The following is a 26254-nucleotide window of genomic DNA, read 5'->3' as shown; positions in this document are numbered from 1 at the left end:
TCCGAGCTCCCCCGGCCACAAGCTCAGCAGCCTCCGGGACCTCCCATGGCTCTGGGCACAAAGGGCGCGTGCGGCCGCTGCTCCCCTGTGCTCTTGGCCTCGTCCTGGCTGGGCTCCCTCTCCGTCCGCTGGCGGGTCGCAGTCCCGCGAGCGTCCCTGGGCTAGTCCTCCCCTCCCCAGCCGCCCCCTGGGCTGACTCAGGCCGTTTGCACGTGGAAGTGTTGGGAACAAGCCGTGTGCCGCGTCAGACGTCACACCTCCCTCTGCGGATGCAGAAGTAAAAGGCTTGAGTCAAACCATTTCATTTTTAAATTGAAAAAGAAATTACTTTTTTGCATCTTATAAAACCAGATGATGGCTGCAAGTGGGTATGGATTCCTGAGGACCCAGCAGTGCCCGAGGACTCAGGTGCCCAAGCAGGGGCAATCGAAGGGAGCTGGGCCTGGCTGGAGGGAGGGGACCCAGGAGGAGGAACCTCGGAGAAGAGTGGAGGGGCCGCATGTCTCCCACAAGATGCAGGGCAGCATGGGGCTCTGAGAAGCAGGCAGGGGTGGAGGTGGGCCTCGCAGGCCGAGGAGGATTCGGGAAGAGGGCAGAGGGCAGGGAAGGCGGGGAGCGGGTGGCACAGGGAGGGGCAAATCCGGTGTGCTGGACGGAGAGGCAGCAGGCCCCCCAGCACTTGACCTCTGGAAGCTACAGATGTGACAAGAAAGAGTTGAGACTTTTCCCTACAGGCACTAGGGAGCCATGGCAGGCTTCAGAGCAGGGACTGCCGTGCCAAAGGGGCAAAAGCCTTAAAGGAGGAGACTGGGGACAGGAGAAGAGGAGGAGAGGGCCAGCCAGGGGATGGGGATCACAGAAAGCTTCACGGGACTCGGTGAGGAAGGTGCACACTTAGTCACAGAAGAAACTTCTAGCCTTCCCTGTGCCGGGGGACACGTGAATGTGCCTTTCTTGGGGCTCAGGCTGGGGTCCCTGCGTAGCAAACCCTCCGTCCTGCCTGTGAACGCTCCAAACTGCCCCGAGGGGCCCTGACTCGCCTGGTTTAACAGCCAGGGGCAGGCGTCCCCGCTGGCTCTGGGCTCTGCCACTGTCTGGCCAGTTGCCTGGCCTGTCCCTCCAGCTTCTGCCTCAGTTTCCAAAGTGCAGAGTAGCTGGGTGCTTTGTGCTCTTCCTGCAGCCCATGCTGAGGTCCAGTCCAAGTCTCATTTCTGCACCGGTGCTGGGGGAGAAAGCCCAGGAAGAGGTGGGTGCGTTCGGAGGGCGGGGTGGACTTCCGGGCGGGTCACACGCTGAGGGGGGGACAGGACGGCCCAATGGAGGGAAGCTGGCCGCAGGCAGAAGTGACGGGGAGCCTGGAATGCGCACGGTGCGAAGGGGCTGCGGGAGAAACTGCACAGCAGGGGGAGGGTGGGCCCTGGACGGTATCCAAGGCCAGGGCACTGGACAAGGTCACCTAGGAGGGGCCACCAGACAATTCCTAGACTGCGTGGCCTGCGCACTGGGGGAGCCCCCAAGCCCCAGGCCTTCTGCTCCCAACAGTTGCGCCCACCCGAGGCCTGCCCAGACCCACAGCGACCCGGGGTGGGGTGGGGGCTTGCTCCTGTAACACGGGACACGTGGCGGGACATTCTGTCCAGAAGACAGGGGCTGGATGACGCTGTGAGGAGGTACAGGGCCAGTCCAGGCAGATCGGGAGGGAGGGGTGCACAGGGGAGGGAAGAGGGCGCAGCCCCCCTCTCGCAGCCCCCTCAGTCCTCCCTGAGGACCCCCATCACGCTCCAGCTGCCCTCCCCGTAACAGGGCTTTCAGAGGAGAGGGAGCGGGAGCTTGCAGTGCTGCCCTCCTCCCCCCCCCCCCAGGACCCTGCCAGAGTAGAGAGAGCCTGACGGGCAGGCGGGCCTGGTGAGTGTAATAAAGGTCGGCAAACAAGCTCGGCACTCCCGCCTGCCTTGTCAACCCGGCTCAGGATGGAGCTTGGTGCGTTAGGAGAAGGTCAGGGGAGATTTGTTCTGTGAGCTTCCGGAAAGACTGTAACCACAGGGTCGGCCTCAGAGGTCAGGGGGACAGGCCTTGGCGTGTGCCCCCTCTCGGGCCCCAGGCTCTCGGTCTGAGTGAAGTCAGACACGGTGGCCCCCGGTATGGGGCCAGCCTCCTGCCCATGGCTCCCTCTTTGGGTCTCAGGTCCTCGAGGGGCTCCCGGTGCTGGGCAGGCAGGGTCCAGGCTCACCACGGGCCCACCAGAACTGCTGACCCGGGGTTGGTTTGGCCCCACAGGCCGGTCGGGCCAGCCTGTGACGACCCCGCCAAGCCAGCACTGCCCCTCCGCCTCGGCCTCTCCAAGGCCCCCTCCTCCTGTTGGCTGCCTCACGATGTTCCTGGGCCCTGCTTACTGCCGCGAGCACACGCAGACACACACACGCACACACATGCAGATGTGCACACACAGACACGAGCATGCACAGACATTCACACGCACACGCACGCGCACATACACACGTGCACACAGACATGACTATGCGCAGACACACGCACATACAGCCGTGTACACACACGTGCACACACAGACACGAGCACACAGTCGCGCACACGCGCACACACAAGCAGGAGGGGGATGGGGTCTGAAGACCGTTTGGAGGGGAGCTCTCCTAGCAGGAGCTCAGACCGCATTTGGGGATTGTGTCTGACCTCTAACCTCACTCACACAGTGGGGGAGGGGCAGGATTGGTCTCCACAGAGGGTGGAGGTTGCAGAATCCCAGGCGGGAAGCTGAAGCATCCTGTGCGAGCCGGCCTGGCCTGGGTCTGGCTCCACGGGCGGCCCTCCGCCCAGCGAGCGCTGCCACCTAGTGGCGTTCCGGACGCGGCGGCTCCAGGCCCAGGAAGGGCAAGGGGGGCGTCCAGCGGGCTGCGTCCTGCGGCCGTGGGCAGGGGGCTGGCACAGTGGGAGTCGGCATTCGCCCACCAGCTTCCCTTGAGCCCACTGCGTCCATCTGCAGCACGTCCCGTCCCTCTGCTGACCACAGCCCCGCTGGCCTTGTTCCAGGCATCGTACACACCCCGGGTTCCCCCCGCCCTGGGGACAACGCTCAGAGGTGCGTGCAACATGCCCCGTGTTGTGGAATGCCCCGTAGAGAGTGGGATCACCACAAACAGGGACAGCGTGTTTGTGGGGGCATCAAACATCCTTGAAACCTCACCAGCCACTTGGTAATGCTGATGTCACCACAAAATCGTCCTCCGTCCCCACGAGCTTGTCCAGGGCAGGAGGGGGGCAGAGGAAGGGGGCAGGACAGGGCAGGCGATGTGTGGGCCACTGACCGCTGGTGCTCCTGTCTGCACACCCAGGAGGGAGAGCTCTGCCCCCCAGGGGTCTGCAGCAGCCCTCTGCCCCGGCCCCCACCCTCTGTTCCATAAGCATCCCCCTCCCTGTGCCCACCCCACCACCCCAGATGCCAGACAGGAAGCCCCCTGCCCTCATCCCTTCCCCTCGCCTCCCAGACTGCCCAGATCCAGCCCAAACACCTGCAGCCTGCCCCATCTTCCCCACAGAGCTGGCCCCAGTCCCCGGGACACGGTGGCCCACGGGCCCAGGAGACAGCGGGATGCACGTGGTGGCAAGGAGAATGCAGACCTTCTCAGAAACCAGGACACCCTCAGCGAGGACAGCTCAGCTGGGAGCGGGGTCCACTGTAACTTCTGGCCACCTTCCCAGGCGGGCTCTGGGGCCACATACTGGCCCCTACTTGCCTCCAGCCAGAGCCCCCAAGCTCTCCCACCTCAGTTTCCTCCCCTGGGGCACGCGGTGATGGCAATGCCACCTCATGGGGGTGTGTGCAGAGCTGGCGCGGGCCGCTGCTGGCCTGATACACAGGGGTGTGTGGCCATGTGGGAGGGAAACGGTGGGGACCACGGGCTCACACTCTACCCCGCACTTCCCCACTCTGCTCCTCCTGTAGTCTGGCAGCCGTGTCCAACCGGGGCTGGGGAGCCCTGCTGGGAGCAGAACCTGGGCTGGGCAGGTTGCTGGGCACAGGCTGCTGGACGGCCCCCGCACAGAACCCTGGTGTGGCCAAGCACGTGGAACTTGGGGTGAAGACTACATTTTCTCATCTTCCATACAGATCATGACTGGGTTTTAGACCGATGGAAGGAGGCAGAAGCTGTGTGTGCGTGTGTGCGTGTGCGTGTGTGTGTGTGTGTGTGTGTGTGCGTGTGTGTGACTTCAGAGACCTTCCCAACCCCCTCACCCCATTTTGCTAGTTGGAATGAAGATGTAACAGCTGGACTCCAGCAGCCACTTTGGTCCATGAGGTTACCCTGAGGAGGAAGTCATGTAGAATAGAGAAACAAATCAGGAGGGTCCTGGGTCCCTGGCCCCATAGGTCCACCTGCCACACTAGTCCAGACAGCCTCCCTCTGGACATGTAGGCCATCAGAGACAAATATGAGTCTATTCTGTTGAACCCATGGTTATTTAGGGCTTCTCTGTTAATCACAGCCAAGCCTAACCCTAATCCTAGGTGATAATTCCAGAGAAACTGAGATTTCTCGGCACAGAGAAATAAGGCAACCACTCCAAAGACCACTGAACGCAAGCATGTTGACCTTCTCCTGTGGCCATAGAGGGGGGATAGGGGTGGGCTGCTGCCTCCCGCTACAGCCTCCCCCACACAGTGCTAAGGGGCAGTGCCAGGCCCCCCTTGAGCATACCGGGGCCTGGGTTACTCACCAGCACCCCCAGAGCTGCAGAGAAATCTGGGCAGGGTGGATTGTGCTGGCCCAGGTGCCCTAGGCCATGCAGCGCAGGTCCCAGGGTTCCCGGGGCAGCTCCAGAGCCCATGGTCCCTTGGCAACAGCGGAGCCCAGCAGGGGCAGAGTAGGACCCAGGTCAGTGCTGAGGGGGACAGAGATGAACTCAGCAGCTGACCCCGGGCCTGCAAATAGGAGCTTGGCTGTACCTGGAGCCTGGACCAGTTCTCCCCAAAACCCAGGCACCCCAGAAATTTCTGGAAGTCTTGCAGCACAAAGGCCTCTGGTTGGTGGCCAGGTCTGCCAGAGGGCCAAGGGGACCGCGGGCCTTGAGCCCCACTGAGGTCAGCAAGCCTGGGCACCCATCCAGGACAGGGCGCTTCCTCTTGGCCCCCGTTCAGCTGCTCTTCCTGCTCAGCTGAGTCCCGAGAGGCCCAGGGAGGGTCCAGCAGGGTAGAAATTCCGCAGGGCAGGGGGCAGCATGACTGGAAGCATTCACGGACTGAGCTTCCCACAGCATGTCAGACCTGACTTCAGCCGGGCCCTCACCCAGGACACTGCAGGGCGGGAGATAGGACGGCAGCGTCCACCCCAACTTCTGGCACCTCAGCCCGCTGGGCCTGTGCAGAGGCTGGGGGTGGAGGAGGTGCTGCGGGGGACCAAGGACAACAGAGCCCCAAGCCGAGAGCCAGCAGCACGGTCTAGATCTGCACCGGACCCGCGTGCATGGAGCTCACGCCCAGGACCTGGGCTCGCGTGCTGGACCAGGGAGCTCCCCAGTCCGGGCCAGAGGCTCCTCTCCCCGCATGCCTGCTCCTGAGTGCAGAGGGAAGGGCCACCGGCAGGAGCTCAGCCGACTCAGGCCCAGGCACGGGGAGCGAGCGTGGGTTTCTACTGTTTGAAGCCACCAGTGCGTGTCCTTCGTTATGGCAGCAAAGGACACAGACAGACCCCAGGCCTTGAGCCTGGACACTGCGCGTCCCTGCCCTGGGAGCACGCCCCGAGACAGGACCACAGGCCCCGGAGACGGCGTCCAAGACGAAAGAGGCCACACACCAAGCAGGTTGAATCACTGTGTTTTACTAAGTGCACAGGTCCACTGGGCATCCAAACAGGTCCCCATGGCAGTAGAACTTTCCAGAACTTTTCACATGCGTCCCTGCTGCCAGATTTCACCCCTGAAGTTGCTGGGCAAACCCGGGCTGGGCCCCGTTCTCGGGGACGAGTGCCAACCTGACAGTGAGTTGAGCAAGCTCGCATCTTGGCTGGTCCGTACAAAACTAGAGTTCATTCCCTGGGCATCTATCCCTAGAAAACGGACAATGCGCGAGTCGAGGGTCGGGTGTGCGGTGGTAACACATTCACGAAAACGAAAAGGCCCGGCGGCTGTGGTGCAGGGGTGCGTACACGTGGTCGATGTGTGCGTCGTACTGAAGGCATCAGGAACTATTCTTTGGAGTATGAACAAAGTGCAGACGGCCAAGGCAGCAACGCAGGTGGGGCCGCAGGGCAGCGGGCGGCAAGGGCGGGCGCAGGGCGGGGCGAGAAAGGTCCCGGCGGGCGCGAGGCCGGCTCCAGGTCCGCTGCCCGCTCTGCGTCCATCCGTGGAGCTGGTCCCGCGGACGAGCAGGGGGCAGGGTCCGGTGTGGTGCCGGGCAGACGCCGGGGGCCTGGGGCAACCTCGGTGAATTTCCGTCAACGTGCATTAAGGCAACGACATTATGAAACCCAGCCAGAGTTGGGCGTGTGGCGTGGGGGGGCCAGGACTGAGGGCCCCCCCAGGGCCCCCTCCCCCTGCACCTGATCTGGGCGGTCCCCAGGGTCTCCCTGCGTCCTCTGGCGGCCAGAGACGTGCACACCGGTGTCTCAGATGAGGCCACGGCTCCTCCAACCCCACGGATGCCTTTAAGAGGCTAATGGAGGGTCTCGCCTGCCAGGGACCATCTTTTCCTTGGCTCTCTCTACCCTGTTTGCTGAAGCCTCTCTTCCTCCAACGTCTCCTCCTGGGGTAGACGTCAGCCCCCACCCCTCACAAGATGGCATATCCAGCGAACCGTGGCCCCCACTTGTGCACACTCCAGGGGTTACCCAGTGTCCTGGCCTGGGCAGCTGGCTTTCCTGGGTCCCTTGGAGAGAAGAGAGGCGCAAGCCCCCAATCCCACCACACCGCCTCCTTCAGGAAGCCCTCCTTGGTTGTCTCTCCTACTTAGTGCTTGGCAGAGGCCCAGCGGAGCCTGCCCCCAGGGGCAGGAACTCAGGAGGGCAGCTGGCCTGGGACGGCACACAGGCTCCCGAGTGCTAGAAACAAGCAGCCTGTTACTTCTGGGCCCCACCCAGCCCTCCTGCCCCTCACCCAGGATCGGTCCATCCGAGTAGGTGGCCTGCAGATCTTCTCCGGGGTCACAGAGGGCAGGTGTGTCCACATCACCACCACGGAAGGCAGCTGAGGACCCCTCAGGACAGCGTCGGTCAGGGAAGGGAGCGTCTGGTTCTAAGCCAGTGAGCACTGGGGGGCACCAGGGGCACAGAACCCCCCCAGCTGCTCGGGACCGAGCCACCCTGCTTGGGTGCCCCCGAACCCTCCATGGGCCGTCAGACCGTCCCTCTGCACACCACGTTTATTTCAGGGGCTTGTGACACCGGGGGCGGGACACTGTCGTCTCTGGCCATGCAGCACAGCACCAGGGACGGGCGCCTGTGCCCGACGTCTCTACATTATTTACAACGGGGTGAATACGAAATAGACACAAACATCAGCATTTCTACAAAGGCCTCCCAGGGGCCGTCCACACCTCTGGCTTCAAGAAGCATCTAGAAAGGTCTCAGGGACGATGCCATCCACAAACAGCACAGGCGGGGGGCACCTGTCCCGTGGAGTACCCCCTGAACGTGGGGGCCGGCAGAAGAGAGGTTGCCGCCCCCTTCTCTCCTGTGTTAATGTGTCGAATCCGTGACCACCGGGGGGCTCCAGCCTGGTACGAGGGGAGAAGGTCAGTTAAACTAAATCACCATGTTAAAGACGCCGACCCTGCCTGGCTGGCATGTGTGTTCAGGGCTCAGAGACTAGGGCTGACCACGGGGCGGGTCCCGACTCCTCCTGCTCCAACCCGATATGCTTCTAGAGAGCAGCCCCTGCAGTGCGGGGTCCCGGAGCCTCCAAACGGAGGCTTGAGGCCAGTGCCCGCAGAAGAGGGGACAACTGTGGCCTCTCATAGGGAGGGGACAGGTGGGCAGGCCAGGGGGAGACTCTGCCACCTGGCCAGGCCCCTCCATCCTCCAGGGAGGCCTAGTGAGGCCATGGCTCACGAGTTTACGTGGACAAGGGGGAGATGTGGGGCCACAACATGCCAGTGAGGGAGGGGACAACACCCACGTGGCCAAGGAGGGCTAAGGGAGCCGGCCAGGGCCCCAGGGTCACAACTGGACACCCAGACCTCCCCGGCCCAGCCCAAGCCATGTCACGGCATCCAGCCAACCAGATGCTCTGGACAGCTGCTGGGCCAGCGGATGTGAGCGCGTGGGACCCTGGATGGGCCCCAGTGGCCCCTCTGCCTGTGCCGCCCAGGAGCCTGGGACCACCAGAACCCCAGCCAAGGGCCGCCTGTCACTCAAAGTTGTTCATTCCTTGGGGCTTAAAGTGGGCAGACCCAGACAGAGATCAGACGAAGGGCCACCAGAGTCAGGAACGTGGTGTGTGCGCACACGTGGGCAGGAGCGTGTGTGTGCGCACGCGTGTACGCTCACATGTGGGCAAATGTGTGTTCACATGTGTGTGAGAAAGTGTGTGTTCACATGTGTGTGCTTGAATGTGGGCAAGTGTGTGTGCACGTGTGGGCACAATGTGTGAGCCTGTGTTTGCATGCTGCATGGGTACACACGTGAAAGTGAGCAAAGGAGCGTGGGCTTGGGGGGACGCAGACTCCAGCCTAACCCTGGTCTTAGGACACCTTTGCTAAGGCGTGACGACTGCCCTGAGCCACGCTCACGTCACACACACACACCCCCACACACTCCCCATGAAAGCACCAGCCTCTTCCTGCTGTTGCTTCTCTGAAGGGGGGGGCCGGGGCAGGGGGTGCACACGGCTCAGGCCTGGGTCTGAGGGTCCCAAGAAGGGGCCTCTACAACACCACCTCCCCAAACTGTGCCCCTAAACCAGCCTCCCTTCCAAGGGGACAGAGACTGCACGCAGGAGACCTCACACCATCCCTCCTGCTGCAGCCTGAGACCTCTCCTGCCCGTCTGAGGCCAGCTCCTCCGGCCTCCAGGGCGCACGGCACAGGGAGTGTGTGGGACAGCAGTTTTTCTGCGCGGACAAAAGGCCCCTCCTCTCAGGGCCTGGAGCCCCGACGACCGAGACGGGGAGGGGTCCCTGTGGCCGGCATCATGGCTCTAACTCTCCCAGGGCCTCGAGAACGGCTGGCCAGGGTGGGGGATGGATGTGGCCGTGCTCGGCTCAGGGGCCGCCTGCTCATGCCCTGCCTGAGGGCCTGCAGCCCGAGTCCCCCGTGGTGGGAGGGTGAATGGGGCTGAGCCCACAGGGAGGTGGTGGTGGGAGGGCCCACTTCCCTGGGCCACGACGCGCAGGCCACACCAAGTGCCCACGGTATCTGCACCGGCAGGGACTTTTCTCACCACCGTGAGGCCCAGGGCCAGAGAAACACTGCCCTCAGGAACGAGGTTCACCAGCGCGAGGGAAAGCCAGCGGGGCTCCAGAGCGCCTCCCTTCCAGGCCACGTGGCCACTTACTCCCATGCCTGCCCCTCCCAGAGGCTGGGAAGGGGGGCCTCCGTGCTGGGGCCCCGACATGAGCAGCAGTTCCCAACTCTCAGCCTGCGTCCCCCCACTCTGGGCACACCCTGGGGCAAGCACAGGCCAGCCCAGCCTCTGGCTGACCATCGGGCAAGGAGATCCCTACAGCAGGACCCGGGGTGTCCTGGCAAGGGGAGGGGGCGGAGACTGCTGCTGTGGCCATCGCGTGGTCAATCACTCCCCAAAGATCTCTGAGCACCAGGACCCCATGCCCGGGGCCCAGGACCCTCAGACACAGCTTTCCACGCCCTTCCCAGAGGACGGGACCGACTCTCCCACTGACCACTTCTGGTCCAAGTCACAATGGGGCTCTCCCAGGAGCTAGTTTTCGGGGGAAGAAGCTCCATAGAGGGCTTCACTGCGCCCAGCCCTAGTGCACCAGGAGTCACTGCCTCAGAGAGCGCCAGGTGCCCAGACCTGTGGTTCCAAATGCCAGATGCCCCCACACACGGACCGCCGAGGACCCAGAAGGAAGACACCAAAGCTGCTGTCCCTCCCACCAAGGTGCCTACCACAGGAGAGATGGGTCCCTGCTTCCTGAGGCCCAAGGTGGAGACGGGCATCCTTGACTCCCAAGAAGTCACAGCCAAGGGACGGGTCAGTGGAAAGCAGGTGGGTGGGCGGTCAGCCCTGGTGGGGACGAAAGAGGCTTCCTCCAGGATAGAGCTGCTTCAGCTCTGCAGGGGGAGGGAGTCCCACCAACCTTTGAGGGGCTTTGAAGGCTTTTCCCAGGGGTTAGAGCATCGTCATTCAGCCCTGGGTCCCGTCGAGGCGCCAATGAGGGGCCAGTGAGGCAGGGCCCCCAGTGAAAGACAGCAGGCGAATCTGGTCACCACAACCCGCCTGGGCCCTGGGACCTGGAAACAGAAGCCCAGCCCGGGGGGTGCCCCCAGCCACCCAGCATGCTCCCTGCACACAGGTCTCCATTTCAGCGCTGGCCGTGGCCTGGCAGCTGGTGCCCAGCGAGAGCAGAACAGAGAGAACATGGGGGTGCCCATCCCCAGATCTCCTGCGGCTGGGGGGGCCTCCAAGGACCCTCTTCCAGAAACCTATGGAGCAGCCCCTCCCCCCGGAAGCCAAAGCTGGGAGGTCCTGAGGCCCCACCCCTCCTCTCCAGGCCAGCATCCCGGACTTGGGAGGGACTGGCTCAGACCCCAGGGTGGGGGGACATGGCGCTGACCAGCAGCTCTCTGGAAGACCACCCATCATGTCTGCCATGTGCGAACTAGCAGGGGCAGGGACGGAGGGACAAGGACAAGCCACACCCAAGGGGCCAGCCGTAGCCACGGGCCCAGGCTCCCTCCCCACCACGCCTCACGGGCCTCTGATCCTGCCCCTAGCTGCCACCTTCGCCCGGGCCCTGCTCCTTGACCCCACGCCTCCTCCCGACCACTGGGGCTCTGTCCTCAGCCATCGCCCCTGCTCACGCCCCGGCCAGCGGTCTCAGAGCGGGCACGGCCAGCCTGGCTGCCTCTTGTTAAAAAAGAACTTTAGTCAGCCTTCCCTGCCTGAGACCAAGGGGCCCCCCTGCCCGCCTGTCGCCTTGCACAGGCCCCCCCACTGTGTCGCTCTGAGGAAAGGGCCCCCAAGAGTCCCATCTGCAAACCTGGAAGGCCAAGAGTCAGGGAGAGGCCGGCGGGCAGCCTCATTTCCGGGGCCCGGCCCAGCCCACGTCGCCGAAAGGGCCCTCCCCAGTGGCGGAGCGCGGCGGGGGCCCGCACGGGGTGCAGAGGTCCGAGTCTGTGTCCGACTCGCCCTCGGCGATGTAGGGTCTGACTTTGGCGCAGGGCGCGATGGCCGCGTAGCCGCTGTTGAGCGCGTCCAGGTTCTCCTTGGACTGGGAGATGCTGAAGCCGCTGAAGGAGCGCTCCAGCTCCTCGTGGTCCACGGACGGGATGGAGATGGACGTGTCGCTGTCCCGCAGGGCCCCCTCGTGCCTCAGGAACTCCGTGCTGGCCCTATTACCCCCGCTGTAGGCAGACAGCGACCGCTCGTGGGTGGGCGGGGGCGGGATTCGCACCAGCGAGCCGTGGTCCCCCACGGGGGAGGTGCCGTGGCCCTGGCGTGGGTGGCACTGCTGTTGCCATGAAGTGGAGGGCGGGCACTGGGTGGGGGGCGCGGCTGGGGGCGCCGAGAAGTTCTTCTGAGCCACGGAGCTGGCGGAGCGGACGAGCTTGATGATGCAGCCGTTTCTGTCCCCGTGCTCCCGGCTGTCCTCGGGGCTGTGGTACGGCGGCGCCGGCTCTGGCTCCTTGGCCCCGAAGTAGGCCTCGGTCTCCGTCGGGGGGATACCCATGCGTTGCATGTAGATATTCACCAGAAAGTCCAGCTTCTTCTCCATGGACAAGACCTGCAAGGGGAGCTGCTGGACCAGGCCTGGAGCTCTCCGGGGGGGGGGGGGGACCCCAGGCTGCCCATGAGAGGTGGGGGGCCTGGGCTGCTCATCAGAGGTGGGGGACTCCAAGCTGTTCCCAGGAAGTGAGAGGACCCCAGGATGTTCCCGGGAGGTGGGGGTCACAGGATTCTCATCAGAGTTGGGGGACCACAGGCTGCCTGCTAGAGGTGGGGACCCCAGGCTGTTCTCCGGAGATGCAGGGACTCCAGGCTGCGCCCCACGGAGGTACAGAAGCAGTAGGAAGCAAACGCAGCAGGAGCTCAGCTCTGACCCCACCCATGTGTGTGGCCCCTTGGAGTAAACCCTACAGAGGGAGGGAATGGCCAGCTCCTTTCCTTGGCCCCCAGAAGCAGGCTCCAAGTCCCAAGTCTTGTGCATGGCCCCTGAGGACCTGCTCCCAGGAGAGAGCAGTGGCCCACCCCTGGAGCTCGAGGACCCGCCTGCAGAGGCCATGTCGGCCCCTCCTACCTGCTTCTCCACTTTCCCCAGCCGGCCCATCATGCTGGGGTCCTCGGGCAGCTCCGCCTCGGCTGGGCCCTTGGTGCGGTCCTTGTCAGTTATTGCTGGGCCCCGCCCCACGATCTGGTCCACTCTGCCAGGAAGAGACCCCACCCCCCAGCATGAGTTCGGGTGGGTGTGGCGGGGCCCGTGGCCCTCTCCTCCTGGGCCAGGCCACAGCCCCCCAGATCCAGGCCCCAGGCTGAGCCCAGAGCCGACTGGGGGGGGGGGAGCAGGGTACCAGGACAGGTGGACGCGGGGCACCTGGTCTCGCCCTGCTCTCTGAACCTGAGGGGTCTGTTCCCCTCCCATTGTGTCCCAGAGGGCTGGCACATTAGCAAGGAGTAAAGTGGAGGGGTTTGGGACCACGCGCCCCTCAGCTCCCCTCCCCTGCACCCTGCCCCCACCCCCGAGCTTTACTCCTACACAATGTGCCACAGGGTCCTCAGCCCACCTGGGGTCTGGGGAGGGCAGAGTTCCACGTGTGCGGCAGGAACAGAAGCAGATGACGAGAGCCACAGCTCCATGCACACCGGACGGGGGAGGGGCACAGACCGACACAGGAAACCGCCAACGCACAACGGAGGGGGCAGACAGAGCCACTGCCAACCAGGGGGAGAGTCTGTGTGTGCTTGCTGTGCGTGTGCACGTGTGTGCGCGTGTGCCTGTGCCAACACGCGTGTGGGATGCAGAACGCAGCTGAGCTCGTCTCAGAGGAGGTGACAAGAGGCAAAGGAGGTTCCTACGTGGGAGGGGGACATCAGCACGGTCCCCGGCGGAGCCGGAAGGGCCACCGAAGGGCTCAGAAGGGGCCACTGCTGCAGTGTGGGCTCCTAACCTTCCGCGCTAGAGACCCACAGGTCGCGTGGGAGCTCACTCAGAAACAAAGACCCCGGCTGTCCGCAAGCCGCTGGTCGGCCACTCCGTGCCTGCTGGGCGCACGGCACTCCCCCCGCGGCTGAGGCCGGGCCAGGGGCCTCAAGCACAAAGCACACTCGTCACGTTTCAGCTCCCACACCCTGGCAGGCGCCCTGTGAGCTGGCCGGGGCCACGTGTCAGCGTCCTTCCTCACCCACAGGCTGCCCCGTCTGCCTCTGGTGGGGAGCGGGGCTCGGGGGGCTTTTCCTTTCTGTTGCCTGAAGCAGAGAAGGGTTGGGACTCGCGTCAGCCACGGGGCAGCCTCATGCGCTACGGAGCGGCATGCTTGTCTCATGCACCAAAGTCAAGGAGCGGCTGGGGGACAGCGGGGCCCTCGGGCTCCAAGCAGACGCCAGTGGAGAATGGAGAGGGAGAAGGGTTCTCTGGTGTTTCCAGGTGTCCACACAGTCCAGGCATAGGTGCTCAGCGCCTTCACCCCTGCCACATGACGGGCCACCTGCCTGGCTGGTCCCACTGGGAGCCTGGAGCTGCCACTGGCGGGGGGTTGGGAAAGGGACCTCCAAGGGGCCTGCGCCATCCCTCCCCTAGGCCTGGGGGGAGGACTCAGGTTTAACCCCCATGTGCCCACACTGTCCTTCCAGCCCCTTCTCTGTATGACTCTGTGTGGCCTCTGGCTGCAGTGGTCCAGAGGCCTGGGGGCCCTGAGGGCTGCAGGACCTTCCTGGCTCACGGCTCTGAGGCCCCAACACCCCCCCCCCCCGCCGCCGCCCCGCAGCAGAAGGATGGGCTCGAGTCTCGAGGCTGGAGAACATGGACCAACAAACACTGTCTGAGGCTGCCCTGGGTCAGGCCTGCTCCCTCAGGGACTCCTTTCTCCTGGAAGAGCCCCCCGGGTTGAGCTGTCCTGGGTGCCGACCTTCTGCCTCATGGGCGGAAATCCAGGCTCACGGGGAGGATGGACTCAGACACACCAGCCCTTCTTCCAGCCAGCTTGGACCCAGTGGCCGGCATCCCTGCTGGCCTCTGGGATGCTCTCGGGCCCCTCCGCCCTTGCCCTCCTCCCTGTCCCAGGGGCTCTACTCTCCCCCAGCTGACCAGACCTGCCCAAGGGGAGCAGGTCACATCCATCATCTGAATCGTCCCTGGAGGCAGGAAGGCTCTGAAGCTCAAATTCGTCACTTCTAACTCACCGCCTAACCGTGCCCTCGCCTTCCTCCACGCCCGTCAGCCAGGACCAGCTTCGCTGGTGCTCATGCTGATGGCTGGAAATAAAGCTCCACAAGCCTCGGGCATTCCCTGGGACCCTCCCTCGGTGCTGGGCGCCTGGCAGGGACTTTCCTATTTATGCTTCACAAGCCCTCAAAGGCAAGAGAAGCAACAGGACCTGCTCAGATGCGTGGAACAGCCCAGGTCGGCCCCACTGAGGGGAGAGCCCCAGAGGGGCTGAGGCGGGAAGGACCCCTCCAGCCATGGAGCCCTGTGGCTCTGAACACATCTGATCCTCGCGGTGGCGCCCCTCTGCTTCTGCCCAGGAACACCCCCCAGGCAGATGTCACTCGGGATGTCCATGGAAAGGAGCCCCCCGTGGCAAGCTTCCCCAGACCCTGCCAAGGGGAGCAGCTCACGGGCACCCTGACGCCGCCCACCCGGGCCCACGGGGCCCAGCCTTCCCCCGATGCTGCTCTGTGGGAGGTGCGGGGCAGGTGCTGCCGTCATGTGGCCTGGGGCGAAGGGGGCTGGCCATTCCACAGAGACAAGGCGGGAGAGGGTTGGCATCCTGACCTAGGTGAATACTGGGGTGACTCTCTCGGAGGGGCCGTGGGTCCTTTGGTGGGGTACTTCTTGTGCCGGGGAGTTGAAGGGGGTGGGGGGCCCACAATCATATCTATCCTGGCGAGTGAACAAGAAAAGAGACACCGGCAAATGCATCATGAAGAGCACGGAAGGGGAGTCGGCAGAGGGACGCTCCACGTGGAGCACGGCGGCCGCCACGCTCGCCCGACCCGAGAGGCGCCCAATGTCTCCCGTGCCCAGGCAAGTGCGGGCAGGGGAGCCGGTCCATCCACCTGGGCGAGCAGGGCACGGACCCAAGGACGCCAGCGAGGGGCAGAACGTCCCGGCTCCTTGGGGTGGCCCCTTTGTGTTGTTTTCCAGACAGAAAGGGAGGGAAAGGGAAAGTTTAGGACAGAAGAGCCTGGTGAAGAAATCAGCCTCCATGAGAGAGATGTAGGAACGGGCCCAGCGGCCGAGACACTGCACTGCTCTCTCACACACACATCTGTGCTTGTGCACGGGCACATGTGAGCGCACACACACACCCATACTCCACACACACGGTTTGCACCCAGTCCACACACACTTGCACACATACTCACACGCACTCCCATGGATCGCACACAGACAATTGCACACACAACTGTTCACACGCACAGCATAGGTCTGGCTGAGGCTCTGGGGTGAGCCATCGGCTTCCTAGCCTTAGCCCGTGTGGAAGAAGGGGTCACCATCCCCTGGCTCCCCGCCCCCCAGGAGCAGCTTCAGACCCAGAGAGAGCCCTCCCGGGCATCCCGCTACAGGACTGGGGAAACACCCCAAGGCAGGCGCACACTGACCTCCCCAGAATGAGGACTTCACTCCTGCCAGGGGGTGGGGAGCTGGGCTGACCCCTAGGACCGTCCCCTGACCAGCCAGACCTTCTCCCAGCTAGGGCCCAGACAACCTGCAGCCGCCCAGTTTGAGGGACCCTGGGCAGGCGGGGGAGCGACTGGCAGAATCATGGGACCCATTTCAGGACAGACCCATACCAACAGCCCTGTGGGCTCCTCACAGACCCCACAAACACACGTGTGCACTCATGCTTGTTTCGATGTGGCAGAGCGTGCACACCTGTGAGCACGTGTGTATCTGGGGTACGTGCGTGTCGTGGAGGTAGAGAATGCATGTATGCGGGCACGAGGCTGAGAGTGTGCCCATGTGTGCATGTGTGCGTGCATGTGTATTGTGTCAATGCATGTGTGTGCATGTGTGCACCGTGTGCCCATTGTGCATGTCTATCCATGTGTGCATATGTGTGCACATGCCCGTGTGTGCGCATGTGTCTCCATGTATGTGCATGTGTGTCCGTGCTTGTGCCAGTGTGTGCGTGCACACAGGAGTGGACATGCGTCCTGTGTGCATGTGTGTACACACCTGTACATGGGTGTGCAGGTAAGTCACGGAGTGAGAACCCTATCCTCACACACGTACAGCTGCACACAAGCAGAGTAGTGTGCGCCTGGCCACCGCCGTGCCTCCGCCGTGCATCCCAGCCCTGCTTCCGGCTGGGGGACCGGGGAGCCCCCCATGAGGCAGGGACGGTGGACAAGCCTCTCTGTTCCCATGTAGTAGCACTGCTTCCTGATGGGGCCACGAACCTGCAGCCTCATGTCCTAAGAGAACTACCCCATCCCCAACACACACGCACAGAAGTGTGCACGGCTCACACATACATGCGCACGTGGCACAGCATACACAGAGGCACATGCACACACCACACGCATGCATACCATGTGTATGTGCGTGCGTGCACACGACACACGTACACATACACATGTGTGCACACATGCACCTATGAGTGACCACAGATACCCAAACACGTGCACACACGTGTGCGCATTCGCACCATACACGTGCACACACGTGTGCGCGTTCGCACAACACGTGTGTGTGCATGCATGTGAATGCACACACACACGCTCACCCACCACAGCAGGGGCAGGAGGGTGAGAAGGGAGAGACAACAGAAACAAACAGACCACATGAGGACACGGCAGGGTGCCCACGTAGGGCTGGTGTGGGGCCAGAGAATTGCCCAGAGGCAGCAGCAGGCAGGGCTGACCACCGTATCCCCGCAGCCCTGTCCACCACCTCCCACTCTGGGGGGGCCGCCTGTGGAACCCCCGCGCTGCGCCCCACCCCCACGCTGGCCCCTGAGGGACGCCACCCCCCGGTACCACACGCCGGCTTTGGCCCAGAAGGACCCGGCCTCCAAGCCCCAGGCTGGGCAGGCAGGGGTGGGGCTCTTGCCTGGACTGCAGGTTTTTGATGCGGGACAGCATGTCCAGGTGCCCAGCCGAGTACTGCTCAATGACGTCCATCACGTCGTATGGCCGCAGGCTCTCTTTGAACTTGCGCTTGGACACCAGGAACCGCATCACACTGGGGAAGCACAACCGTGAGCCCTGCGCGCCCCCCCCCTCCGGGCCCTCCCAGCATCTCCCAGAACACCCACCAGAGGACTTGTCACGGTGGTGACCTGGCCCGGCCACCCACCTGCCCAGTACACAGGCCATGCCCAGGCCTGGGGTGCAGACAGACCCTCGTCCACCTGGGACCGCTGTGGGGGCAGCTCCTGGCCGCCCCCTCAGAGCCTCGGTGCTCCACACCCGGGATGGGCAGGGGACAGCCGCGACGGGAGGGGCCACGGAATCATCAGATGCAGGCGTCTCAGCAGAGCACGTGCCCTCACACCAGCCCCAAAGGACCCACACCCTAGGGATAGTGGACAGCACCCCTTCTGGACTCTGTGGGGAGGCCCCTTGTCCCGGACTCTGAGTGCCTCACCACACGGCCCGGATGCTGACTTTGAGGCCTGGGGTCAGATCTTCGGTCACAAACTCGCAGTTACAACTCTTATTGTCTTCTGCGATGTCCTCCCCAGGGAGACTTGCTTCTGGGTGGAAGGAGACACGGCCCGTGAGGGGCTGAGCGGCGCCCGGGGACCGAGGGGGCCACAGCACACGCTCTTTGGGGACGGCGTCAGGGAAGCCCTCAGAGCAGCACCCGGCACTCTGGAAACCCACCCTGTCCCACCAAGGCTGCAAGGAGAGGCCCACGCAATGGCCGAAAAGTGGACGGAGGGGCAGCCCCAGCGTGCTATGGCTATAGGAAACGACGGCACATCAGCCCACCACATGCAGGCTTGAAGCCTGAGTGGCAGCCCAGCACGGAAGCATCTGGAAATAGGCACACATGGTGTGTGACTCCAGGTGTGTGAAATGTGCAGAACAGACTGTTGGTGGCCGAGGCTGGGAGGGACCGCTAACGGGCACGGGTCTCCTTTGGGGCATGGAATGCTCCGGAACAAGAGAGGCAGTCTCTGTTCAATACTGTGAATGTGGTCACTGCCGCTGAGCTGTTGGCAGGAAAGTGGCTGGTTTTATGTTACATGAATTCACCTCAAAAAGAAGAGGGGAAAGAGGAAGCCGCTGCTCAAAGGGGCCCAAGGGGCGGCTGGACTGCGGGAGGGCAGCGGCCTGACCCACCTTCCGAGTTCTGTCGGGACGCAGCCCCCTTGATCCGGAAGGCCTGCCGTGCCCGGCTGCGGTCCCCAAAGCTCCAGCTCTTCGGCACCTTGCTCGGACTGTCCTCCAGACTCTGGTCCGCACTGGGCGACCGCCGGACGGTCTGGGCCTGCGGGGACCCCTTCCCCTTGGCAGCCACGCCTCGGGGGCTGGAGAAGACACGGTCTTTCAAACTGACCTTCTGACTGCTCCCACGAGGACCGACAGGCGGGCGGACACACACAGAAAGACAGCAAGAGAAGTCACTCTGGAAAGAACGCTCACACCCCACCGTCCGCTCACAGCTGATGCCTACACGTGGGGGGGGGAGTGCAGGGGGGGCACTCCGAGGGCCACTCAGGGGCTCGGCCTGGCTGGAGAGCGGTCAGTGGACACTTAAATCACTTTCGGTGCTACGGGAAGGTGCCAGAGCCCTCTCCACACGGTCCTGTCAGGCCTCCCTCTCCAAGGCGACATGAGGGCCCCAAAATGCCCTGCAGGTGCGGCCTCTCCCTGGGCACCTTCTGTGGGCCACGCCGGTGGTTCCCCTACCTGACCTTCCACACCCCATACCTGCCCCCGCCGCAGCCCCTCCCCCTCCGCCTGCCCCAGGGCCTGGAGGGGTGAGGTCTGCAGCTGATCACTGGCCTCTGCCCCGGGAGCCACCTGGAGGAAGGGTCTGGACCGGGAACAGGAGCGTGGGACTCATGGAGGGCGAGTGCCTGCTGTCGGCTCTCCCCTGCATCCAGGGCCAGCACAGGCTCCACACCCACACGCAGGATGTGTCCGGGGACTGAAGGCCCAAGCTGCCAGAGGGACGGAGTGGACACGCCTCATCTGCCAGCCACCTTGCTGGAACAGGCCACAGGGAGGGGTGACCCTGGCCGGCCAGCCACAGCCCCGTGGGGTCCTCAGGGCCCCAGCCCAGCGTCTCTTGGAAACTGTGGGGACGGTTCTGGCACACTCGGGGCAGCAGCCAGGAGGCACGAATGGGTTGTGATGGCCCAGGTGCAGGTCAGGCCCCGGGGACCTGGCAGTCACAAGCTTCCTCCCAGTGGACGCTTCCCACTGTCTAAGAGCAAGTCTCCTGTGACCGGCACACCTGCTCACACCCAGCCACATGCAGGAGCCACAGAACTTCCTGGAACAGCCTCTGAGCCAGACCTTACACGGCCCCAGGGTGTGCAACAAGACTGCCCGGCAGCCCAGCAGGGTCTCTGCTATCCCTGGGAAGACGCCATCACCTGCTGACCCCTCAGACGTCACCAGACCCCACTGTGGCTCCCCTGGGTCAGCAGCCTCCACTGGCCCCAACCAGGACCCACAGCTGAGACAGGCCCCTTGGACGGCGCAGACATGACTGGCCACGGAGAAGAAGTGGCCAGTGGCCTGGTCTATCCAGCCTGGACACTGCAGTCCCAGCCAGCGTCCTGTCCCTCCCCCAAGGCAGCTGAGATCATCCGTCCGCTAGATCAAAGGTCTTGTGGGACAGGGAAGAAGGGAAGAAAGAAACCCCCAAGAGCTGGAAGTTGACCTCAAGTGTGGATCCCACTCAGGAGTGGGGCAGGCGTCTGCTTGCTCGGGATGCTGGCCCCATTCCATAACAGCTGTGCCCAGCTCAAGGCCAAGAATGGGCAGATGGGAGCCAAGGGACGCCCAAACCCAGGTGCCACGGGGCCCTCTGCAACGATGACCTTCTCCTTCCCAATGGAGACCAACAGCCGGTCCAGGGACACCATAAGAAGCGGTGGCCCCACCAAACCCCCAGGAGCTGGACCCCACGCAGCTGCCTCGAGGACGGAGCCACAGGAAGGCTTTGCTGTCCCAGCCACTGGACTACCCAGACCAGGGAGGGGCACTCTGCCAGAGGAGGCCACTGTGTGGATGCCGAAACTCGCACAGCTCAACCTACGGGTGCCCGGCCCCCGGCCACCCAGACCTGCCCCAGCCCAGGTGCCCAAGCGGCTCCTACTCCCACAGGTGTCGAGGGAGGGCTGCCCTAACCCCACAGGCCCTAACCCCACAGGCCTAGGACAGTAGCAAACGAGCATGAAGGATGGGGCTCTGGCCAGCTGCTCCGGGGGGAAAGAGCCCTCGATGAGACCACGTGTGGGTGAAAGGGCACTTCCGTGGCATCTGCGCTTTGGCGTTCACACGGGACCAGGGAGCAAGTTCAGGAGGGTCTGGGGGAGAAAGCCAAGCCCCAGCCTTTCCTCCCCCACCTGCCACCCCGCAGCAAAACTCTAACTACCCGGGCCAGCCAAACAGGGACCGGGCAAGTGGGAGGCCCGCCTGTCATCGGCCACCCCTGGGTCTGCACAGCCGGGGCCCGGCTCAGCGGTGAGGGAGCCAGCATCCACAGGGAGGACGGACCTGCCCACACTGGACCACGGATGCCCGGGGAAAGTGCAAAGGATGGAGTGACATTCGTGGGACCCGCACACAGCAAGGCTGAGCTTGGCCTGGGCTCCTGGACGGGCCGTGGGCACCTCTGGTCCTTCCGGTCCCCAAGCAGCCTGACCACAACCCCTGACCCAAGGGACCAGCCTGTGACCCCACAAGCTCTGTACAAGCAGGACAGCTTCTGCCGGGGCCCCAAATCTCTGCTCCTGGAGCTGCGAGTGTCCCCCAAGCGTCTACCTCCGGGGACACGCAGGCAACGCGGACAGGTTAGGGGAAGGCAGGCCTCCAAGCCCCTCTCCGGTAGGGGACTCAGAGCATGCACAGATGCAGATGGACAAGCATGCCGCCGCCCTGGGGCCCCTGACCTGCCGCACAGCCCCTCCCCATGCCCGCCGCTTGACACCATTGCTTCCAGGGCCAGCACTGGCCGCATGCACGGGAGGACAGGCGGGCGCAGCTGCCCACACACCGCAGGGCTGCACGCTGCACTGGTCAGGGAGGGAGGCAGGCGGGAGGGAAATGGGGGAACCCAGAGCAAGCAAGAGGACAGACGCTTCCACACACCCGACAGCAGACAGTGGACAGAGTGAAGGTACGGACAAGGAGCCCACGGTGCAGAGGGCTGGGATGGGGGCGGCTTTTCCACCGTCCCGTTTCCAGTCCGCCCTAAACCAGGCCTGTCGTGGGAAGGGGGAGCCGAGGGCCTCTGGCTTTCTGGCGTGTCCGGTGTGTCAGGACCACGGGGACCCGGCACACGTGGGATGGAGCTGCCTCCCGCCGGTGCGGCGGCCGGCTCGGAGCGGCCGTCCGCGGGTGCGTAGTAGAGGTGCTAGACCGGAGAGCCCCGGGGGGGGCCTGCCAGAGAGCGATGAGGACCCCAGAAGCCACCAGCGCCCGTTCTGGGCTTCCAAGCCCCTGGCCGGCCCCCTCCGGCTTGGAGCGGGGCATCGTTGGGCTCGGGGAGAAAAGCACGTTGGTGCTGCCGTCTCCGTCAGCGGGAGGTCGTTTGGAATCACGGGGGCCTGGCGCTCCGTGGCAAGGGCCGCGGAGGCCGCGCTGCCAATCAGAATTGGGGCCTGGGGGGCCGGGGGGGGGCGGCAGCCTCGCCCTCGCTCGTCTAGAACCTCTAATAAGCAGAGTGTTTGGCGCGGGAGGGGAGGTGGGGAGCCGTGCAGCAATGGTCGGTCCGTGCGACACGCCCCGCGGTACCTAGAGTGTCCAGGGCAGCATCCACACAGGGACTCTCTGCACGGTCTGCCTTTACTGGAAATGAGGAGAGCACAGTTAGTCCTGGCGCACTGGCGGACAGGACGCCGCCAGAGGGGCAGAAAGCACGGGCCCACCCTGCGGCGGCGGCTCTGGGCTCAGGGTCCGCCAGCAGCGCCTGCGTCTGAGCACCGACAGCGAGGGGCTGCACAGAAAGTCTCCCGCCGGCCTGGAAAAGAAAACAGTGCCCTATTTTTGGAGAAAAAAAAAATCCCGTTTTTTCCTCCAAAAATACCTTTTCCTTCCAGAGTCAGAGTTTTGGGCCGTGTCTTTTTAAAGATGTATTATTTTTTACTATATTCATGCCAAGAAAAAAATAATACATGGGCGAGACTTTGCAGAAGGCTGGTTCTAGATGGACAGGATTCCGGAAAGCACACACTTTAGGGAGGAAACACGTGCAGTCTGGTGTCACAAACCAGTCACCAAGGCTTCGCCAAGCCCTGCCAGCTGCCCGTCAGAGTGGCCTCAGTTTACCCAGGAGGCAGCGGCTGCCTCTCCCTGCAGGGAAGCGCAGGACAGCAGCCTCGGGGCGCCTGGCTCTAAGCGCACTGCCCAAGGCGGTTACCCTGGGGCTCGGTGCCGAAGCCCTGGTCCGGGCCGGCCTGCGACCGCTCTTTGCGGAGGGCCCACCAGGGGCCCACACTCCCCGAGAACCTGTCTCGAAGGCCCGCGATCTGTCTCTGCACGAGCGCGTGCACATTTCTAAGCAAATCTAAACACAACACACAAGAGCCTTTCGCTTTCCTGGGGCCTCCCTCCCTCCGCCTCCACGGCTGTTGCCTGGGACGCTGCTCTCCCACGGTGGGTCCGAGGAACGAGACGCGCCGACCCCCCACTCACGGAAACCAGCCCCGGGCCTCGGTGCCCAGCGTCCACACAGGAAAAGGCTGGTGGCGCCTGCCTGCGTCTCAGCAGGACCTCTCGGGCCACGTAGAAAGGACACGCTCTGCTAGTCCCACTGGGTGAGGTCAGGCTCCTCAGAGAGCTCTGTGGCCCAGGGCCTGTGAGGGCCACACCCCCCCACAAGCCACCCTCCCCTCCAGGGGTCATCCCCCGTGCAGGGTCCTCCCGGTGAGGAACCTGGGGTCCAGGCAAGGGCTCTCACGTGGGGGCAACCATCCCTGTGACTCAGTAGCCCCAGGACCCACCCCCACCACCACCACCCAGCAGCTCTGGCTACTCACAGAAGCCCCTCAAATTTGGGGCAAATGCTCTCCCAAGGCACACCCTCACGTCAGCCACAGTCCCACCACAGCTGAAGACAGGGACCCTCGTGCTCTCCCCGCCCCCCCGGGCTCCGCAGGCCCGCACACGGCCCCCCACCGCCCACCACCTAGAGGCTCTGTCCAGGGAATGAGGACGGTGGGGGGATGGTCTCTGCCCCCAACACCTTAGGAGGGCCTCAGCTTCGACCAAACCCCAACCAGCTTTGCTTCCTTCAAAACTCCCAGCGCAGACGCAGGCTTAGCACGACCCAGGCCCCCCTCCCCCAAGGCCCAGACACCCGGGGAAAGTTCCCGCCCTCCTGGGGCCCGCCTCCCGAGTCCTGGAGCCTAAGGTGTGGCTAACTGTATTTAGTGAAAACTGAAACGGTCCCATGTGGCCGGTGGCTCCGGGACGGGACAGTGTACCCAGAGAGCCTGACCAGAGCTGGGCATCCTGGACGGGACAGTGTACCCGGAGAGCCTGACCAGAGCTGGGCGTCCTGGACGGGACAGTGTACCCGGAGAGCCTGACCAGAGCTGGGCATCCTGGACGGGACAGTGTACCCGGAGAGCCTGACCAGAGCTGGGCATCCTGGACGGGACAGTGTACCCGGAGAGCCTGACCAGAGCTGGGCGTCCTGGACGGGACAGTGTACCCGGAGAGCCTGACCAGAGCAGGGCCGAGCTGGGCTGCCGGCACCCACGGGCTCCCTGAGCGCGGCCCCACAGGTTTGAGGGCGCGAGGACCCCAGCTCAGGCCCATCCCTCTGGGCTCCAGGCTGGCACCGGGGTTTTCCTGCCCACAGAAGCCCAGGGGAGCTTCCCCCGCTCTGAGAACGGCCGGCAGACAGCGGAGCCCTGGGAGGGGTGGGCAGGCAAGCCCCAGGGGCCTGGGGACCACGTGGGTGGAAGAGGCGCCCACGGACACTCACCAAGACCAGACCGAACAGACAGGCACTCAGACACAGCACGCTGCTGCCTTCGACGAGGAGGGACCCACACGGACAAGGGGGCGAAGCAGCTGGAGGACAGGAGTCTCCTCCAGGCACAGGGTGAGGGGCAGTGAGAAACGGGATGGGGCAAAGGGCAGGTCGGAGACACACCCAGAGCAGCACAGCCCGAGACCCCGCGGCCTGCCCCCGCCCCTGACGCTGACCCAGACTGCCGTGGTCTGACCACAGCACCGCCACCGTGGGTCCTGCTGCACCAAAGGACCCCAACACAGCTGGGGCGCAGGCCCACCACGAGCCAGGACCCGGAGGGGGCCTCCCGGCAGCCGAGGAAGTGTCCCTGTGCCCACCCCTGCCACCTGCCCAGACCGGTTAGCGTCAGCGGGATCCTGGCGTGCAGGTGGCAGGCAGTGGCCTGGCCACTACCGCCCACCACCACGTGGCCGGGGGGGGGAGCCTAGGGGACCCCCATTGGCACTTCCCAGAACAGGGTCCCCTTGCCCGGCAGCCCTGGGACAGGCCCACCCCCTCATGGGCCCCAGCGGCAGAACAATTTTCTGTGTCCCTACTGTGCACTGGCTGCTGAAAAGGGGGTCCGTGGGTGCCCCGGGTGAGGGACAGAAATGCCACCCTCCCTCACCCAGCTGACAAACGTGCATTCCAGGGTCTCAGCCCAGGGTCCGCCAGGAGGAGGGCCGGGCCAGGCTGGTCCTCGGGGAAACCACTGGGTCACGGGCAGGCAGGGACACATGGACACACGGGGAGGAGACAGAGGAGCAGTGTGAGGAAAGCAGGGAGAGGGGAGCCACGGAACATACCGGAGAGCCCGGAGAGGGCTCCCATGTGTCCTCACCTTGAGTCCTGCTTTCAGGGTCAGCCACCTCCTCCCCAAAGACAGACGGACGTGAAAGGGGCCCAAGAAGGGCAGTGACAAGATTAAAGGCACTTGGGGGGGCAGGCAAGAGTGTCCAAATTGGGGGGAGGGCAGGAGAGAGAGAGAGAGAGAGAGGCTGAGACGAGGGTGGTGGGGAGGGCAAAGAGAAGCCGCATCAGGCCGGGGGGCCTCAGGTGGGCGGGGCAGAGCCGTGGGCCCGCCTCCCCCGGGCTCAGGGTGCGGAAGCACCAGGGGGCCTGAGGAAGCAGGGGGCAGCCCCGTGGTCCCCCACACGCCAGGCCGAGCTCGGCACGCATTTCCCACTCCACCCTGGAGACGAGCACAGAGCTCTCTATGCGGGAAAAGCAGCCCGGGCCCGTGGCAGCTCTCCGAGCTGCTGTGAGGGCTTCGTCCCCGTGCTCCTCCGGCTGGCTCGGGGCAAAAGTGAGGCCACTGTTTCAATTCCAGACACAGGCTGTCAGCCCCCTTTGGGGCACTCGGGGGACCGAGGAGGGTTGGGCTCAGCCTAACTGCAGCCCCACAAGCTGAGCGGACGGCCAAGTCGCCTATGGTCCAGAAGGGCAGTCACGGAGGGCAGCAGGAGTCTGGCCTGGGGTCGGGGGACTAGACTCACGCAGCAGCGTGTGGACAGGGTGCTGGGGGACCCCGGGCTCAGAGGACTCAGCACAGAGATACACACGCAGGCTGGGGTCCCTCAGACTTGAAAGTCACGGAACAGTTGGGAGATCCCCTTGAATACAGGGAAACAGCAGACGGCTGTCCGCCCTTCTCCGCCCGCGGAGGTGGCCCCGGGCAGCCCCTGCACGGCCGTCTCTGGTTTGCCTGAAGCTGACAACACCGGCAGAGGCTGGGCTAGCAGACGCTCACAGAACTGGG

General features: G+C 64.3%; 1 protein-coding gene across 1 annotated transcript in view; it reads right to left on the bottom strand.

Annotated features, from left to right (window-relative positions):
- Window positions 1-5811: 5811 nt before the first annotated feature.
- KCNQ2 (potassium voltage-gated channel subfamily Q member 2) overlaps window positions 5812-26254 on the bottom strand; it is a 54508-nt gene continuing 34065 nt past the window's right edge. The window contains exons 12-19 of the mRNA XM_087853428.1: window positions 22269-22322; window positions 18639-18862; window positions 17938-18046; window positions 17401-17532; window positions 15118-15225; window positions 12427-12550; window positions 11170-11913; window positions 5812-7723 (exon numbers count right to left, since the gene is read on the bottom strand). Coding sequence (XP_087709554.1) covers window positions 11209-11913; window positions 12427-12550; window positions 15118-15225; window positions 17401-17532; window positions 17938-18046; window positions 18639-18862; window positions 22269-22322 — 1456 coding nt within the window. The 3' untranslated portion in view covers window positions 5812-7723; window positions 11170-11208. The remainder of the gene's footprint in view (window positions 7724-11169; window positions 11914-12426; window positions 12551-15117; window positions 15226-17400; window positions 17533-17937; window positions 18047-18638; window positions 18863-22268; window positions 22323-26254) is intronic.

The sequence above is a fragment of the Ursus americanus genome, chromosome 22 (genome assembly GCF_024610735.1).
Source record: "Ursus americanus isolate L20-20 chromosome 22, mUrsAme1.1.p, whole genome shotgun sequence".
Taxonomy (NCBI): domain Eukaryota; kingdom Metazoa; phylum Chordata; class Mammalia; order Carnivora; family Ursidae; genus Ursus; species Ursus americanus.
This window is presented reverse-complemented; position numbering and strand designations above follow the sequence as displayed.